The sequence below is a fragment of the Schistocerca piceifrons genome, chromosome 11 (assembly GCF_021461385.2).
Source record: "Schistocerca piceifrons isolate TAMUIC-IGC-003096 chromosome 11, iqSchPice1.1, whole genome shotgun sequence".
Taxonomy (NCBI): Eukaryota; Metazoa; Arthropoda; class Insecta; order Orthoptera; family Acrididae; genus Schistocerca; species Schistocerca piceifrons.
In genome coordinates, this window is record NC_060148.1 from 20,568,465 (window position 1) to 20,588,714 (window position 20,250).

The 20,250-nt window shown below is 45.4% G+C and overlaps 1 protein-coding gene across 2 annotated transcripts in view; it reads right to left on the minus strand.

The window, feature by feature from the left end:
* Positions 1–355: 355 nt before the first annotated feature.
* The window catches only part of LOC124720355 (ankyrin repeat and death domain-containing protein 1A-like), a 38,847-nt gene continuing 18,952 nt past the window's right edge, over positions 356–20,250 (minus strand). For both annotated transcript variants that reach the window (XM_047245682.1, XM_047245683.1), the window contains exons 4-6: positions 15,408–15,735; positions 9,182–9,322; positions 356–916 (exon numbers count right to left, since the gene is read on the minus strand). In XM_047245682.1, coding sequence (XP_047101638.1) covers positions 415–916; positions 9,182–9,322; positions 15,408–15,735 — 971 coding nt within the window. In that variant the 3' untranslated portion in view covers positions 356–414. The remainder of the gene's footprint in view (positions 917–9,181; positions 9,323–15,407; positions 15,736–20,250) is intronic.

Here is a 20,250-nt window from a genome sequence, read left to right on the forward strand (position 1 = left end):
GGCATGGATGTGTGTGATGTCCTTAGGTTAGTTAGGTTTAAGTAGTTCTAAGTTCTAGGGGACTGATGACCTCAGCTGTTAAGTCCCATAGTGCTCAGAGCCATTTGAACCATTTTTTTTATACACTGGGAGAAACTGAAGTCTGCGACGGAGAACTGATGTTAATGAAGGGAGCGTTCTTCATTTGTTCATGAGCTTTGTAAAGATTGTTTGAGAATTATTCTCAGACTCTCTTCCCAAAAAGGAAAGCCATTTACATTTGTTTACTGATATCTTCCACTATCACTCTTGATGTGGTGCTACTCGAGAACCTCAGTGAACTACACAATGATCGGTACAAACAACGACTGTAGAATTACTTTTTGGTATTCTTTATTTTAAAAACAATTCCTTTACTTCACATCTGGAGGACTGCTACCTTGGTGACAGCATCTGCACCACCTCCTCCCGATTCCGTTTCACAGCGATGTCCAGCGGCGTAAGGTCACTGGCATCTGTAGCGTCCCTGTCAGCACCTGCCACCAGAAGTGCAAACGCCGCCTCTGCCCGGCCCCACGACGCCGCACAGTGCAGCGGTGTCTGGGAGTTGGTATCTCTGGCGTTAGGATTGACGGAGTACATCGTGGAGTTCGTAAACAGCTGCACCACAGCTGCGTGGCCACTGCTGGCAGCCAGGTGCAGAACAGTGCTCTCCTGCCTGGTCCTCGCTCTCACCTCGGCCCCAGCCTCCAACAGCAGCCTCGCCGCCTCCACATGCCCCCTGTCAGCTGTCCAGTGCAGGGCAGTCCAGCCCTGCCAGGCCTCATCCCTCGTTCTCACGTCGGCTCCCGCTGCCAGCAGAGCCCTCAGGTCCGCCGTTGCCCCCACCATAGCTGCCTTTATCAGCAGCCTGTTCTTGTCTTGCCTAGAAAAGTTCCTGCACAAAACATCCAGACACATACACTGTAACATTTCATCAGAATTTCTAAAATCGTTGAGGGAAGTAGCAACAAAACGACTGTTCACGTTGGTGTGTAGAATGTATTATGATTCTGGCGACATACAATCTGATTTTCGGAAAACATCATCCACAGTATTCCGAAGACGGCAAGAGCTGAGAAGTGCGAAAATTGTCGCACAATCAGCTTAACAGCCCATGCATCCAAGTTGCTGACAAGAATAATATACAGAAGAATGGAAAAGAAAACTGAGAGTGCGATAGATGACTATCAGTTTGGCTTTAGGAAAGGTAAAGGCAGGAGAGAGGCAATTGTGACGTTGTGATTAATAATGGAAGCAAGGCTAAAGAAAAATCAAGATACGTTTGTAGGATTTGTGGACCTGGAAAAACTGTTTGACAACGTAAAATGGTGCAAGATGTTCGAAATCCTGAGAAAAATAGGGGTAAGCTATAGGGAGAGAAGGGCCATGTACAGTATGTACAATAGCCAAGAGGGAATAATAAGAGTGTACGACCAAGAAAGATGTGCTCGAATTAAAAGGTGTGTAAGACAAGGATGTAGACTTTTTCCCCTACTGTTCAATCAGTACACCGAGAAAGCAATTATCGAAATAAAAGAAAAGTTCAGGATTCGAATTAAAATTCAAGGTGAAATGATATCAATGATACGATTCGCTAGTGATATTGCTATCCTGAGTGAAAGTGAAGAAAAATTGTATGATCTGATGAATGGAATAATCAGTCAAATGAGTACAGAGTATGGGTTGAGAGTAAATCGATGAAAGACGAAGATAATGAGAAGTAGTAGAAACAAGAACAGCGAGAAACTTAATATCAGGGTCGATGGTCACGAAGTAGGTGAAGTTAAGGAATTCTGCTACCTAGGCAGTAAAATAACGAGTGACAGACGGAGCAAGGAGGACATCAAAAACAGACTATCAGTGGCAAAAAGGGCATTCCTGGCCAAGAGAAGTCTACTAATATCAAATATCAGCCTTAATTTGAGGAAGAAATTTCTGAGAAGGTACGTCTGGAGTACAGCATTGTATGGTAGTGAAACATGGAGTGTGGGAAAGCTGGAACGGAAGAGAATAGAAGCATTTGAGATGTGGTGCTACAGACAAATGTCGAAAATTAGGTGGACTGATAAGGTAAGGAATGAGGAGATTCTGTGCAGAATCAGAGAGGAAAGAAATATGTGGAAAACACTGATAAGGAAAAAGAGACATGTGTTAGTAGTGGGGCTACAGGGGTATGAAGCCATTTTGTGGGTTGCCTACATCAGGAGTAGGTGTGCACTCTATGGCAAACCTATTGTTCTCCTTTGATTGACATGTACTTAACCTATTGTTCTGTTAAGTGGTTTTCTATATCACCACACTTAACCTATTGTTCCCCCACCCCTCCCCCCTCTCTGCTACAGGTACACATTCAGGTGTGAGTTATTGGAATAGGCTTCCCCTCTCACTACTATCAGTTTGATTGACTACTTAATTAAACTGATCAAATAGTTAACGTCTATGGTGGGACAGTGCCACGCCCCCCTGCCATGCCCCCTGCTGGGAAGTTCAAATGCCATCAGGACAATGCAGCTTCTACTAACCTAAGAAAATGGTGGGAAAAATGGCACCTCCACTAACCTAAGTCATCCAACCACCACCTCTCCCTAGGAATTGGCGGGAAAGAGACTCAGTTGATCGATCATTTGGAGGGTATTCGATTGTAGTGTATGAGATATTGTTTAAACAATTTAGACACTGTGTGGAATATTGTTTATTTAAACAATTTAGGGGATTCAAGGCATTGTATGCAATATATGGAAACTGGCGGAGAGGAAGGATCTCATAACAGGAAATTCAAGGGTATATTGTTTATTTATAAAAAGAAATCAGTTTGTGGGGTTGGAATTCTCTTGCTCATCATTTTCTGCTGTCTGGAAACAGGTAGGTCTTGTAAGAAGTAATGACATGGAGCTAACATGATGCATAACCTTGTGTATGGCACTGTACTCTGCGTGTCTTAACCTAATGTTGGGTCTTTGTCAGAACTTAATCTATTGTTCTGTTAAGTGGTTTTCCATGTCACCCCCATTTCCTTAAAGTATTCTATGGCCATTGACGCCAAATTAAGTAATTAGTTATGTCCTCCCACCATTTTCTAGTACACTTTTCGAATTTCACATGCTTTTGAATGCCACTTCTGCCGCATTCTTCTTTACCACACACCACCTTAAACTTTTGTACTGCATTTTACATAAAAATCATGCAAACTAACCTAATGTTATGCACTTAACCTGCAGTTCCACTCCATGTCACCCACTCATGCACTCCATCCCATTAACTACTGTACCACTAACACCACATTGATATAAAAAATTTACGCAAATTAATTAAATCGGTATTCTTCACATGTATGGGCTAGATTTTTTTTTAACTCGCAGCATCCTATTTGTTGGTGAAATCGATGGAAAATAGTTTAAATAAAAGATTGCTAATAAGGAACACAGCCCAGCACTCGATGCCCGACGTCGCCGCCGCCCCCACCACAGCCTCCGCCGCCGCTGTAAGCCAACACTGGACGCAAGCCAGCACGAGCCAACGCTCCCACACCACTGCAGGTGAAAGTTGAGTCTATTTTCGTGTACACAGTTAGAATTCTTCGAGTGTTATACTGACGTCACAGAGCTCCAAGGCGTGCTCACCCAAGTCCCATATGCGATGACGCATCGCTGTGGTACGGTTCAGCACCGAGAGAGATGCTCCAATGCTTCCCAGAATAACACAGGGTGCTTTGTCCCTCGCGATCCTAACAGAAATTCCGGGCTGTGTCTAGTGTGCACTAATACCCAGTGCGGCTAATGCTCCTGGGAGAAATGTTTGCGCTGCTGTCAATATACGTCTCAGAAACGTTGAATGTTCACACCGCTAAAAGGCCTGTGCAATCATGTGAAAACACCATTAATCAAAAGTGCATTCTTTCTGTTTGGAAAGAAGTCACTATCTAAGCACACACGGGGGAATTCAGAACAATTACGCAAACAGAATTCGAAGCACTGTCATACAGAAGAGAAAAATGTACCAAATTTTCTGTATCCTACAGCTACAGGTCTGGAGGTGTCGTAATGGCACAGTGGCGTATGAGTGACGGCATCCTCGCCAGAGATGGATGGTCTGCTTCAACTTGTCTTTGAACACTTGCTTTCTCAGAACTTTCCATACATACCTTACCTCCATTCTTATTCGAATCAGGTTGTAGACACTGCTACATCCTGGCACAAAGCATGTCTTGTTAATTAATAGAACATTATGATTGTGTTTTGTAGAGATCACCATATCGCACCGACAATTAAGCCCTGCCAAGTGCCCCGACATATCGTCAAGTACGGAAAGACTTTTACTCAATTACACTGCTCGCATACTCAGGACAGAAGCTTGAATATTAGAGCATGAAACCAATCTCTAACCATGTCGATGTAATACACATACAAAATCGCCCCTTTTACATCGTTCGCACATATACCGCGAAGACGGGCAGTACCGTATATACTCCTCACAGCACTAGATATTTTTCCCCAGCCGACGATCACAAGTCATCCACACCTAGCACGTGACCAGTGCACCCTCAGCGAACTGAAGTCGCTCTCAGAACTGTTCTACAAGTTCGGACTCGTTTTCCCTCATCACAAACACACCACTGTTTCTGGTCCGAACCTGCTTCCTTGCTTGCACGCTTTTCTACACCCATCTCCAGACTCGGGGTTTACAAGAACACAAGTATTTTGGCATCGTTTGCCATAATATTATATCATTTTCATGGTACTTCTCGATATCAAGCACTTGACAGCATCATACTGATCGCTAGCGCAACATAATTCCCGAGATACAGACTGGAAATGATTTCTCTACAAACCCGAAACTTTAGCTAGGTGGTGAGTGCTGTAAACCAGTGACTATCTAGAAACTTGTCACATATGCGAAGACGTTTACTCGGCAACTCGGAAAAAAATAGACAAAACTGATATTTCCACTCTTGAATACCGATGTCAGTGATGTAGATTCCAAATCATCCCTTTAGTTTACAAGGTCAACTAAAGTGTTTCTGATGTCTGAGGAACCAGCAAACATGTCTTCCACATGCTAGATGCACACACCACAATCGATTGCACCTTAACTAAAAATATATTGACTCTTCTCAAATTTTCACATGTTTACGGAAGCTATCCAACACATAATAAGTGTTAGGTCGCTATTCGGCCGTCTAAAGGACAACAGTTAACTCTGCTATATTCCTACACTCCTACAAGCCTATGCATTCAGACAGCTCCTACAGTTAATGGAAACGTGAATCCTTCCTTTACCGAGCGAGGTGGCGCAGTGGTTAGCACACTGGACTCGCATTTGGGAGGACGACGGTTCAATCCCGTCTCCGGCCATCCTGATTTAGGTTTTCCGTGATTTCCCTAAATCGTTTCAGGCAAATGCCGGGATGGCTCCTTTGAAAGGGCACGGCCGATTTCCTTCCCAATCCTTCCCTAACCCAAGCTTGCGCTCCGTCTCTAATGACCTCGTTGTCGACGGGACGTTAAACACTAACCCCCCCCACCAATCCTTCCTGCCAGAAGTCACCGGCGCTGAACGCCAAGCAAGCATAGACAGAATGATCCTACGAAATCGTTCACATCTATGTTTCATCGCTATACTTAAAATTATATGTTACCATTGCCGTTTCAATTGAATGACATTTGACAGTGAGCGAAGTATCAGAAATACACCCTGCTGACAGCTGTGACTCTGGAAATAAAAATATCGGTACCCATTCTTATAACTTGGTATACTCTTCCCTTTGCTATCACAGTACTCCATATCAAATCCACACCTTCCTTATGACTGGACATAGTCCTTTCCTTTGCACATGTCGGAACACAAACACATACTTTATAAGCCTGATGCTCAAGATGAACCTATCACGCATCACCTACTATTACTAAGTACAATACTTCGTCAATAACTGATTGCCTCCGATACGAAATAATACTGACAGAAAATCAACCATGGATGGACACGTCCCCAAGTTTTTCTTGTGAGTGATACCACTGTGTCCTAGAAAGATAGGCGTTATCGCCTTACAAACCGCCAGATGTTAAGAAACATACTACTGTATTTTACTGTCACAAGCATTCTTGGTGCTACAGGTGCACACAAGTATCCATGTTAAAAGCTATACTTGCTTTACAAATTGAGGTACGACATTACCAATGAATCATATGGTTTTTCCAGACAAATATCAAGACTGTGATCATTATCAGACCGGCAGTCCGGTTACACATAACCCACGATGCAACCTCGTCATAAAATCGCTCAATTCTGAAAGTGATTCGGCTATGAAACTGGTATTTGCGAATCCCTCATGCATTCTGTCTCGATCCCATGTCAGAGGTTCGGTGATGTATCCACTGGGCTATAGGTGATAAGTGACTGAGAAGGATCACAAACAGTAGAAGATGGTGTGGTGATTGAGGTCGTAAGAAAATGTACACTAACTTTCAGATCTCTAATGCTACGCTGTCTGCTAGAAATGCTGTCTGGGATTTGGAATCAAGTCTCTCCATTCAACCACATACCCGCATTCGATCATATGGAGAAGTCATTTAATGATTACAACCACTACTCAATCATATTTTTGGCACTCCCGTCTCTCGAAACGAGTCACATTTCTCGAACCTGTCTGCTACAGTAAAATTGCAACCTGGTTTTAGTCAGTCTCTACACATCTACATCTACATCTATATCTACATCTACATCCATACTCCGCAAGCCACCTGACGGTGTGTGGCGGAGGGTACCTTCAGTACCTCTATCGGTTCTCCCTTCTATTCCAGTCTCGTATTGTTCGTGGAAAGAAGGATTGTCGGTATGCCTCTGTGTGGGCTCTAATCTCTCTGATTTTATCCTCATGGTCTCTTCGCGAGATATACGTAGGAGGGAGCAATATACTGCTTGACTCTTCGGTGAAGGTATGTTCTCGAAACTTCAATAAAAGCCCGTACCGAGCTACTGAGCGTCTCTCCTGCAGAGTCTTCCACTGGAGTTTATCTATCATCTCCGTAACGCTTTCGCGATTACTAAATGATCCTGTAACGAAGCGCGCTGCTCTCCGCTGGATCTTCTCTATCTCTTCTATCAACCCTATCTGGTACGGATCCCACACTGCTGAGCAGTATTCAAGCAATGGCGAACAAGCGTACTGTAACCTACTTCCTTTGTTTTCGGATTGCATTTCCTTAGGATTCTTCCAATGAATCTCAGTCTGGCGTCTGCTTTACCGACGATCAGCATTATATGATCATTCCATTTTAAATCACTCCTAATGCGTACTCCCAGATAATTTATGGTATTAACTGCTTCCAGTTGCTGACCTGCTATTTTGTAGCTAAATGATAAAGGATCTATCTCTCTGTATATTCGCAGCACATTACACTTGTCTACATTGAGATTCAATTGCCATTCCCTGCACCATGCGTCAATTCGCTGCAGATCCTCCTGCACTTCAGTACAATTTTCCATTGTTACAACCTCTCGGTACACCACAGCATCATCTGCAAAAAGCCTCAGTGAACTTCCGATGTCATCCACCAGGTCATTTATGTATATTGTGAATAGCAACGGTCCTATGACACTCCCCTGCGGTACACCTGAAATCACTCTTACTTCAGAAGACTTCTCTCCATTGAGAATAAGATGCTGCGTCCTGTTATCTAGGAACTCCTCAATCCAATCACACAATTGGTCTGATAGTCCATATGCTCTTACTTTACATCTTGCAACTGCTCCCATTTCTACAGCTTCGCGCATATGATCATCCCAATTTAAGTAAGAACTGAGCAGAAGTCGGAGAAAGCCATATCCACCACCTTGTGCAACCCATGTAGAAGCAGAGCGACCTTAGTTAGTGCAACAGGAGCGTGTTTTGACCATTCAGTGGAAAGGCGTGCATTGTGGTACATCTCCAGACGAGATACAGATACTGCACTATGAAGCAGAACTCCGTGTTTGACAATGTGCAATGAATGGTGCCCTCCAAAACACTTACGCATCCACCAGCGCTGCGCTCTTTTGGTGCAGATGCCGGCAGTACCGTCTGTCCCACTTTACAGAGCCAGCAGTTCATGTTCTGTGAACTGTGATAGTTTCACTGTCCTTCTGCATCTTTCCATTATGCTCATGACAGTAGCGCATGAGCATTCGACGAGCTTCTCCATTTTTGGGATACTCGTTCACAGGCTCTGCATAATAACAATCTGCCCTTTGTCAAAGTCGTTGATCTCAATGGATTTCCCCATTTGTAGCCTGTATCTTTGCTAGGATGACCCTCTGTCCTTGTCTGCTCCACTCACATACTTTTGTTACCACTTCACATGCCAACAACGCCACCATGTGGAATCCAACGTCGCGGTGGGCAGTAGTGACGATGTTTTGGCATATCAGTGTATTATCACCATGTCTACATACTCTTTCTCTACATATATTCTGCTCTGTAAGCTGATTTTCTTACTACTTTTACCAACAAACTTTTGTTTCAATTCATTTTCCTAATTAATTTTACTTTCTGCTATGACTCTCATTTCCTCATCATCCTCCTCTGACCGTTTCCTTATGGTGTTTTTCGGCTTTAGATAACCTGTTGTGGTTTTCAGTCATCACTGCTTATGTATGTGTGCAATAAACTCTTTTAATCACACACTCGAAACAAGCCATATCCTCACATCTGTGCTGAATATTTACTTCCTTTAAATATGACTTCGATTTCTGCATACTCTTCCTTCATTATTTCTTTCTGGGAACCATGATGCACTTACACCCACAACTTTTCATTCACATAACGTCTAAGGTCCGCTGAATGGAAGTGAACAAGACTCTTCTTCCTCACCCATTTCCTTCAGGACTAACGTGTAAGATACATTACAATCATAGAAAGTAAACTGCAGTTGAGTGGTTCTGAACTGCAAATTGATATCACTAAGAATCCAAAGAAAGATGCTGCATCTGTCTTATGGACAGAATCTCAAACTTCAACTATCACGCCATCATAACTTAAAATGATTTTTCTCACAGTTGTAACCTCTCCTTTACCCAAAATTTCAAAAACAGGAAAACACCTTTATTTTTTCTTCGACACACGGTTATCACCTCAGTAAGTGGTACTATGAGTATGGAAAACGTGCACATGTGTGACACAACTCACCGCATGTGAGAGATGGTGGCATCATCAGGTGGAGGAGTGTGGTGGTTAGCCGTAGGCAGTGCAGCCACATAAGGAGTCCGGCCTCGGTCACCGTGGGGCTGAGAGCCAGTGGTGGGTCTGCCCCCTGGAGTGGCCGCCGTGCTGCACAGAGAGAGACACTGTGTGGGCGAGTGTACTCACATGGGAGCCCAGGGTCTCGTACTACAGGCAGTGCTGCTGAGGGATTGCCCATGGCGACAATAGAACACACCTTATTCTAAGATCTGTTAGTTACTTTAAATATTGCTTCTTCTGAATTCCACATAGCAGCCGCTTATCATATCACATAATACACTGTTCCACATTAAACACAAATTATAGGTACACTCCTGGAAATTGAAATAAGAACACCGTGAATTCATTGTCACAGGAAGGGGAAACTTTATTGACACATTCCTGGGGTCAGATACATCACATGATCACACTGACAGAACCACAGGCACATACACACAGGCAACAGAGCATGCACAATGTCGGCACTAGTACAGTGTATATCCACCTTTCGCAGCAATGCAGGCTGCTATTCTCCCATGGAGACGATCGTAGAGATGCTGGATGTAGTCCTGTGGAACGGCTTGCCATGCCATTTCCACCTGGCACCTCAGTTGGACCAGCGTTCGTGCTGGACGTGCAGACCGCGTGAGACGACGCTTCATCCAGTCCCAAACATGCTCAATGGGGGACAGATCCGGAGATCTTGCTGGCCAGGGTAGTTGACTTACACCTTCTAGAGCACGTTGGGTGTCACGGGATACATGCGGACGTGCATTGTCCTGTTGGAACAGCAAGTTCCCTTGCCGGTCTAGGAATGGTAGAACGATGGGTTCGATGACGGTTTGGATGTACCGTGCACTATTCAGTGTCCCCTCGACGATCACCAGTGGTGTACGGCCAGTGTAGGAGATCGCTCGCCACACCATGATGCCGGGTGTTGGCCCTGTGTGCCTCGGTCGTATGCAGTCCTGATTGTGGCGCTCACCTGCACGGCGCCAAACACGCATACGACCATCATTGGCACCAAGGCAGAAGCGACTCTCATCGCTGAAGACGACACGTCTCCATTCGTCCCTCCATTCACGCCTGTCGCGACACCACTGGAGGCGGGCTGCACGATGTTGGAGCGTGAGTGGAAGACGGCCTACCGGTGTGCGGGACCGTAGCCCAGCTTCATGGAGACGGTTGCGAATGGTCCTCGCCGATACCCCAGGAGCAACAGTGTCCCTAATTTGCTGGGAAGTGGCGGTGCGGTCCCCTACGGCACTGCGTAGGATCCTACGGTCTTGGCGTGCATCCGTGCGTCGCTGCGGTCCGGTCCCAGGTCGACGGGCACGTGCACCTTCCGCCGACCACTGGCGACAACATCGATGTACTGTGGAGACCTCACGCCCCACGTGTTGAGCAATTCGGCGGTACGTCCACCCGGCCTCCCGCATGCCCACTATACGCCCTCGCTCAAAGTCCGTCAACTGCACATACGGTTCACGTCCACGCTGTCGCGGCATGCTACCAGTGTTAAAGACTGCGATGGAGCTCCGTATGCCACGGCAAACTGGCTGACACTGACGGCGGCGGTGCACAAATGCTGCGCAGCTAGCGCCATTCGACGGCCAACACCGCGGTTCCTGGTGTGTCCGCTGTGCCGTGCGTGTGATCATTGCTTGTACAGCCCTCTCGCAGTGTCCGGAGCAAGTATGGTAGGTCTGACACACCGGTGTCAATGTGTTCTTTTTTCCATTTCCAGGAGTGTATATACAAATAAAAGTGGCCCAGAGAACAAAGTTACTGGGTGCAGAGAAACACAGCAGAGGAAAGGAAATACAGTACTAACCTGACTATAGCAGATGTTGGAAGTGACCACCATTAATCTCTTAGTACTTTTGGGCCCTGGTCAGAAAATTGCTGAAGGCGGATAGAAGATGGACTGCTGGAATTGCTGCAGTGTCATCAAAAATATTCTGCTGCAGTTCTTGAAGACTATGGCAGTTGTTTTGATACACCTTAGACTTGAGGGCTCCCCTCACAAAGTAAACGCACGCTGACAAATCAGTCAACCAGCTAGGCCAGCTAGGGACACAAGCAGCCTGACCTTCGCTAACAACTCTGTCAGGTGTGAAGACTGTGTAAACGTACTCCAGCGTTTGGCCAGCTGTATGGGCAGTTGTTCCTGTTGGAAGTAACTGTAGATCTTTTCCTCTTCTGTTAATGCTGTCTCAAATGGTTTCAAAATGTTGGCAATGTAACAAGTGGAAATCAGTGTCTGATGAAAGAAGATGGGATCAGTAATGCAGTGTGCAAACACTACTGCCCAGAACTTGTGCTTCTCTCAGTTGTCATAGCCACTCAGGTGAAAAAAATGCTTCATCAGAAATAAAGAACCGATACACGACCAAGCCATTTACTGTTATATCAGCGAACACCCATACACCAAACTGAAGGCGTTGAGGTGCATCTCCTGCTTTTCATGCATGAACAACAGACACTCAGTAGGGACATATCTGCAGATCCTGTATCATGCCATTTTCGGACTAAGCGTGGAATGGCACTCTTGGCTGGCAGTTTGACACGGTTAAACTTCTCAGCAAACAACTGACCACGTAGTATCCATTACCTTGTTGTCATATAGTATGTTCTATCGTGTCCACTCATCTGGGCCACTTTTATTTGATCCATCCTTTACAATCGCCAATAATTATGCTGGAGTGACATAAGTAGTACTGGAGAGGACTGTTTCAATACATGACATCAAAAATCACATAAATTAGAATGGCAATATCCTTTTAATGTACTTAATGTGGTACTATCATTATGACTCAGTATTTAAGGTATCTGTAGCTCGTATGTTAGGGACAGGGCTGTAGAAGGTATAGACAGTAAGCATAGACAGTAGGCACGTGGACAACAGCTTTCCCGCTGAGCACGAGAAGAAATTCAGACAAAATTGCGGCTCAGAAAGTTGAGTTCGATTTTGTGACCTATTACAACTTCCTGAAGATGGGCAGCAGCCTTTTCAGTAGTTGCAGGGGCAACAGTCTGGATGACTGACTGATCTGGCCTTGTAACACTAACCAAAATGGCCTTGCTGTGCTGGTACTGCGAACAGCTGAAACCAAGGGGAAACTACATCCGCAATTTTTCCCGAGGGCATGCAACTTTACTGTATGGTTAAATGATGATGCCGTCCTCTTGGGTAAAATATTCCAAAGATAAAATAGTCCCCCATTCGGATCTTCAGAAGGGTTCATTATCAGATGAAAGAAAACTGGCATTCTATGGATCGGAGTGTGGAATGTCAGATCCCTTAATCGGGTAGGTAGGTTAGAAAATTTAAAAAGGGAAATGGACACGTTAAAGTCAGATATAGTGGGAATTAGTGAAGTTTGGTGGCAGGAGAAACAAGACCTTTTGTCAGGTGAATACAAGGTTATAAATAAAAAATGAAATACAGGTAATGCAGGAGTAGGTTTAATAATGAATAAAAAAGAAGGAATGTGGGTAATGTACTATGAACACCATAGTAAATGCATTTTGTAGCCAAGATAGACATGAAGCCTACACCTACCACAGTAGCAAAAATTTATATGCCAACTAGCTCCGCAGATAATGAAGAGATTGAAGAAATACATGATGAGATAAAAAAATTATACCGAAAGTGAAGGAAGACAAAAATTTAATAGTCATGGGTGACTGGAATTCGATAGTAGGAAAAGGAAGAGAAGGAAAAGTAGTAGGTGAATATGGAATGAGGGCAAGCAATGAAAGAGGAAGCTGCCTGGTAGAATTTTGCACAGAGCATAACTTACTCATAGCTGACACTTGGTTTAAGAAATATGAAAGGAGGTCGTATGCGTGGAAGTGGCCTGGACACACTGGAAGGTTTCAGATGATTATATAATGGTAATACAGAGATTCAGGAACATGGTTTTAAATTGTAAGACATTTCAAGGGGCAGCAACCTATAGTTTATGAACTGTCGATTAAAACTAAAGAAACTGCAGAAAGGTGGGAATTTAAGAAGATGGTACCTGGATAAACTGAAAGAACCAGAGGCTGTAGAGAGTTTGAGAGAGAGCATTAGGGAACGATTGACAAGAATGGGGGAAGGAAATACAGTAGAAGAAAAATGGGTAGCTTTGAGAGATGAAATAGTGAAAGCAGCAGAGGAGAAAGTAGGGAAAAAGACGTAGGCTAGTAGAAATCCTTGGGTAACAGAAGAGATATTGAATTTAATTTATGAAACGAGAAAATATAAAAATGCAGTAAATGAAGGAGGCAAGAAGGAATATAAACGTCTCAAAAATGCGGGGCAAATGATCATCTTCATATTGATCTAAAAATAGAAAATGTGGATACTTATTTAAAAAATGTATCTGATAGTTAGGTTAGTTAGATTTAAGTAGTTCTAAGTCTAGGGGCCTGATGACCTCAGATGTTAAGTCCCATAGTGGTTAGAGCCATTTGAACCATTTTTTAAACTGATAGTAGGCTCTCAGTTATTACGAACATAGTCTGGAACGTTAGCAAAGATACCTGTCTTCATGAAATTAACAGAGTAAATAAGTAAAATATATAACCATCAATGGCATCGTCATAAATGCTAAACAGTCATGACCCATAATGTCAGGTTATCGCTGGCATTCTGTTCTTGATCCGGTAATTGAATACACAAATGTTTGTGATCAGAGACCGCTGTGGTATATACAAAATTTCATAACATTTGATCGGTATTACCTACATGGTGACTATGTCACGCCTAGTCAGCCTATGTCCTAAGTTTTCCAGACGAAATCTTTTGGCGACCTGACCTCATCGCCATTTTCAATGCCCTTGAGTTTTCAGTTTTTTCTAGGGGAGAGCCACTGTGCAATACAAAGCGCAAGTATAGATATAAATTCTGAGAGATATCTGGCATGGCTTTTGTAGCTGCCCATCAACATGCATTTCACGGGACAGACACCACTAAGGAAACTAAGTCTTCTTCTTCTTCTTCTTCAGTAGCTCCACAGCCCTTGGTGAGCCTTGGCTTCTTCAAGAATCTTCCTCCACACTTCTCGGTTATTTGCTGCTCTTTTCCACCCCCGGACTCCCATATTGGTGATATCCATTATTACCTCATCGATCCATCTTCTTCTAGGTCTCCCTTTTCGCCTAACTGAATGGATCATACCTTTCATCATTTTTTTTGGAATTCTATCCCCTGCCATTCTCTCCAAGTGTCCTAGCCATCGTATTCGCTGTGATTTCACAAATTTTACTATGTCCCTGCCTTGTATTAACTCTTGTAATTCGGCATTGTAGCGTATTCTCCAGCCCTCTTCCTCCCTTATTGGCCCATAGATTTTGCGTAGTATTTTCCGCTCAATGTTTCTTAGAGCATTTTTAAAGGTGTTCTGTCAACGTCCATACCTCTGAGCCGTACGTGATAACTGGGCGGACTAGGGAATTATATATTAGCAGTTTAGTTTTTCTTGTAACAAGGCTATTTTTGAAAAGCTACATATTTGCAAAGTAAGCTCTGTTTCCTGCTTGTATTCTTTCCCTTATAGCCTTTCCAATACTGTTATCATTTGTTATTAGGGCTCCCAAGTAGTTAAAAGAGGACACTCCATTGAAGCATTTCCCATTGATGTTTAGGTTTTTAGGGGTTCTTCTGGCCTCAGATTGTGACGTTACCATATATTTTGTTTTGTTTTCATTTACTATGAGGCCAATTTTTAAGGCTTCTGTTTCCATTGCCCGGTATGTTTCTAGGAGTGTATTGGTATTTCTTCCTACTATAGAAATGTCATCAGCGTATGCACATATCTGGCTAGTTTTCATAAATATGGTGCCTCTTTTGTTGATTTTATTTACTGCACTATGCAGGGCTATGTTGAATAGGACAGTGGAGAGACTATCCCCTTGCTTCACACCTTTATTAAAGTCAAAGCTTTCACTTGTTCTGCTAAGGACCTTTACTTTTGCTCTTGTCTCTGTCATTGTCATTCTGATTAGTCTTATTAATTTAGCACATATACCAACTTCTTTCAGTACTCTGTATAGTTCTTGCCGATTTATGCTGTCAAAGGCTTGTTTGAAATCGAAAGGCAACTAAGCGGCTGGGGGATATTGACGTGCTGGAGGTTGTAAACTCGTAGGCTCGTACATGGACAGACCTGGGAGAGTAGTTGAATATCTGGTGCATGCGTACCTGGTTTCTGCGGGTGGCTCTGCAAGCAGGCGAGTCAGTTCTACAACAGAGTGCGGGTGGCTGACCGTAGCATCTGCCCAGCCCTGCGTCGTCACCACCTGGTGGGTGTGGGCCTTGATGAACGCTACGGCGGCCTGCTTGAGGTCGGAGCAAGAGTGCCTCAGCGCGAGCACAGCCGCTGCCGCAGCGTTCTCCACCGACAGCTGTCCGACCACCTGCTGCCCGCAGACATACTTCACGCCTGACGGGCTGTGCTCTGCGGCCACTGGCGTCTGGGGTGTGACGCTGGGCTGCTGGTGGGCCAGGTCTCGTTCTGTCGTAGGCAGCTCTGAAACAAGGCGTCAGTCAAGGATTAGTCTTACCCTTTCCCAGCCCCAGGTAGACGTTTATTGAGCAACAGTCGGTAAATGTTGTCGGTCATGAGATCCTTAGCACACCAGAAGATGCCAGAGGTGACCAGCTGCAAATCTTTAACAGTACCGTTTATAAGACGTGGCATTTGTTTCAGCACATTCCGTTTGCACAACTAGTTCCAGAACTGATGCAGACTTCACTTTCTTAGTTTTTTCTACTGTTACCTGCCCAGGAAGTCATTCTATATACTCTCCCCGAAATGGAAAAAAGAACACATTGGCTCAAAATGGTTCAAATGGCTCTGAGCACTATGGGACTTAACATCTATGGTCATCAGTCCCCTAGAACTTAGAACTACTTAAACCTAACTAACCTAAGGACAGCACACAACACCCAGCCATCACGAGGCAGAGAAAATCCCTGACCCCGCCGGGAATAGAACCCGGGAACCGGGGCGTGGGAAACGAGAACGCTACCGCACGACCACGAGATGCGGGCAAGAACACATTGACACCGGTGTGTCAGACCCACCATACTTGCTCCGGACACTGCGAGAGGGCTGTACAAGCAATGATCACACGCACGGCACAGCGGACACACCAGGAACCGCGGTGTCGGCCGTCGAATGGCGCTAGCTGCGCAGCATTTGTGCACCGCCGCCGTCAGTGTCAGCCAGTTTGCCGTGGCATACGGAGCTCCATCGCAGTCTTTAACACTGGTAGCATGCCGCGACAGCGTGGACGTGAACCGTATGTGCAGTTGACGGACTTTGAGCGAGGGCGTATAGTGGGCATGCGGGAGGCCGGGTGGACGTACCGCCGAATTGCTCAACACGTGGGGCGTGAGGTCTCCACAGTACATCGATGTTGTCGCCAGTGGTCGGCGGAAGGTGCACGTGCCCGTCGACCTGGGACCGGACCGCAGCGACGCACGGATGCACGCCAAGACCGTAGGATCCTACGCAGTGCCGTAGGGGACCGCACCGCCACTTCCCAGCAAATTAGGGACACTGTTGCTTCTGGGCTATCGGCGAGGACCATTCGCAACCGTCTCCATGAAGCTGGGCTATGGTCCCGCACACCGTTAGATCGTCTTCCCCTCACGCCCCAACATCGTGCAGCCCGCCTCCAGTGGTGTCGCGACAGGCGTGAATGGAGGGACGAATGGAGACGTGTCGTCTTCAGCGATGAGAGTCGCTTCTGCCTTGGTGCCAATGATGGTCGTATGCGTGTTTGGCGCCGTGCAGGTGAGCGCCACAATCAGGAATGCATACGACCGAGGCACACAGGGCCAACACCCGGCATCATGGTGTGGGGAGCGATCTCCTACACTGGCCGTACACCACTGGTGATCGTCGAGGGGACACTGAATAGTGCACGGTACATCCAAACCGTCATCGAACCCATCGTTCTACCATTCCTAGACCGGCAAGGGAACTTGCTGTTCCAACAGGACAATGCACGTCCGCATGTATCCCGTGCCACCCAACGTGCTCTAGAAGGTGTAAGTCAACTACCCTGGCCAGCAAGATGTCCGGATCTGTCCCCCATTGAGCATGTTTGGGACTGGATGAAGCGTCGTCTCACGCGGTCTGCACGTCCAGCACGAACGCTGGTCCAACTGAGGCGCCAGGTGGAAATGGCATGGCAAGCCGTTCCACAGGACTACATCCAGCATCTCTACGATCGTCTCCATGGGAGAATAGCAGCCTGCATTGCTGCGAAAGGTGGATATACACTGTACTAGTGCCGACATTGTGCATGCTCTGTTGCCTGTGTCTATGTGCCTGTGGTTCTGTCAGTGTGATCATGTGATGTATCTGACCCCAGGAATGTGTCAATAAAGTTTCCCCTTCCTGGGACAATGAATTCACGGTGTTCTTATTTCAATTTCCATTAGTGTAGAAATCAAGCACAACATTAACAACTACAGTAAGACACGGAGATGATAAAACTCGTGGGTTAGCGATGTTCATACACTTTGTGTATACCTGGCTGAAAATAACTTACAAGTTGGTGGCACCCCCCATCGGTAATGCTGGAATTCAGTATGGTGTTGGCCCTCCTTTAGCCTTGATAACAGCTTCCACTCTCACATTCATACGTCTAATCAGGTACTGGGAGGTTCCTTGGGGAATGACATCCCATTCTTCATCGAGAGCTGCACTGAGGAAAAGCATCCATGTCGGTCGGTGAGGCCTGGCACGAAGTCGGCGTTCCAAAACGTCACAAAGGTGTTCTGTAGGATTCAGGTCAGGATTCTGTGCATGCCAGTCCATTACAGCGATGTTATCGTCGTGTAACCATTCCGCCACAGGCCGCGCATTATGAATAGGTGCTCGATCATGTTCGCCATCTGCCATCTGCAAATTGCTCTTCAACAGTGGGAACCAAGAAGGTGCTTAAAACATCAATGTAGGCCTGTGCAGTGATAGTGCCACACAAAATAACAACGGGTGCACGCCTCCTTCATGAAAAACACGACCACACCATAACACCACCACCTCTGAATTTTACTGTTGGCACTGCACACGCTGGCAGATGACGTTCACCGGGCATTCGCCATACCCACACTCTACCATCGGATCGTCACATTGTGTACCGTGATTCGTCACTCCCACTGTTCAGTCGTCTAATGTTTACGCTTATTACACCAAGCGAGGTGTCGTGTGGCATTTCCTGGCGTGATGTGTGGCTTATGAGCAGCCGCTCGACCGTGAAATCCAAGTTTTCTCACCTCCCTCCTAACTGTCATAGTACTTGCAGTGGATCCTGATGCAGTTTGGAATTCCTGTGTGACGGCCTGGATAGATGTCTGACTATTACACATTCCGACCCTCTTCGCCTCTGTTGACTACGCGAAGCGTATGCGCCGATTGCGCAACCGCTGTGGCGGCCGCTACAAACGCGCGCTAACCTCTATGCGCTGCAGGGGGGGGGGGTCTGCGCCCCCCCCCCCCCCCGACCCCCCCTGCCAAAAAAAAATTCCCAACCTAACCTCGTGTTGGGCTACGCTACAGATCAATGTGTCTTGTGAATCAATAACTTTATTTATGAAAATATGCAGTACAGTCACCAACAAATTTAATGTATTCACATACTCCTTTCCCTTTAATCCAAACAAACACAGACTCGTTTACATTTATTTTTCTTTTACTACGTGTGTACAAGGATAGGGCAGAGGTAGACATATATGACGATTTACCAAAATCTTTATTAGCTAATTCCACAATATGATAAGTCCGGTAGGCGAGGATGTCTCTGTCGACGAAACTTTCCAGGCCAGGAACATTGGGAACACCAGTACCACCTCGCACAATGGCTACAGTAAGCCATCCATTGTGGAATTAGCGTAACTGAGGTTCCTGATTACTTCCAAAATATCATTCTCGGCTTAGAGACACTCATTCTTATGCTTCTCTACTTGAATATCACTGTCTTCGTGAAATCTCATCGTCCCAGTACCAGAGAATACGAAAGGACTCCTAGCGACACTGGGAAACGTCAGCGAACATTTTGTCTCTGAAGAAAGAAATTTCCCCCAGGCTTTAATCTATCGCCTGTATTCGCTTGTTGCAAATGCCTTGGAATACAGGGTGATTCAAAAAGAATACCACAACTTTAAAAATGTGTATTTAATGAAAGAAACATAATATAACCTTCTGTTATACTTCATTACAAAGAGTATTTAAAAAGGTTTTTTTTTCACTCAAAAACAAGTTCAGAGATGTTCAATATGGCCCCCTCCAGACACTCGAGCAATATCAACCCGATACTCCAACTCGTTCCACACTCTCTGTAGCATATCAGGCGTAACAGTTTGGATAGCTGCTGTTATTTCTCGTTTCAAATCATCAATGGTGGCTGGGAGAGGTGGCCGAAACACCATGTCCTTAACATACCCCCATAAGAAAAAATCGCAGGGGGTAAGATCAGGGCTTCTTGGAGGCCAGTGATGAAGTGCTCTGTCACGGGCTGCCTGGCGGCCGATCCATCGCCTCGGGTAGTTGACGTTCAGGTAGTTACGGACAGATAAGTGCCAATGTGGTGGCGCTCCATCCTGCTGAAATATGAATTGTTGTGCTTCTTGTTCGAGCTGTGGGAACAGCCAATTCTCTAACATCTCCAGATACTGTAGTCCAGTTACAGTAGCACCTTCGAAGAAAAAGGGACCAAAGAAATTTCCCCCAGGCTTTAATCTATCGCCTGTAGTCGCTTGTTGCAAATGCCTTGGAATATATTGTGTGTGTTCTACTGTAATGCTGAGAGATATTTCAAACGTGTGTACGCCAGCACCGAGTTCATAAATTTAACTGTTGTCTGTTCATATATATACTCTATAAATAAATCTTTGAGAAAATGGCAGTGATACATTCTACAGTCAGGCTACGATTAACGCTGTAATGATGTGTGGAACAGGTATGCAACAGGTAAGTAAATGTCACTCTAAGTAATATAGGGTACAGAACCAAAAGCAATGATGTTACGGA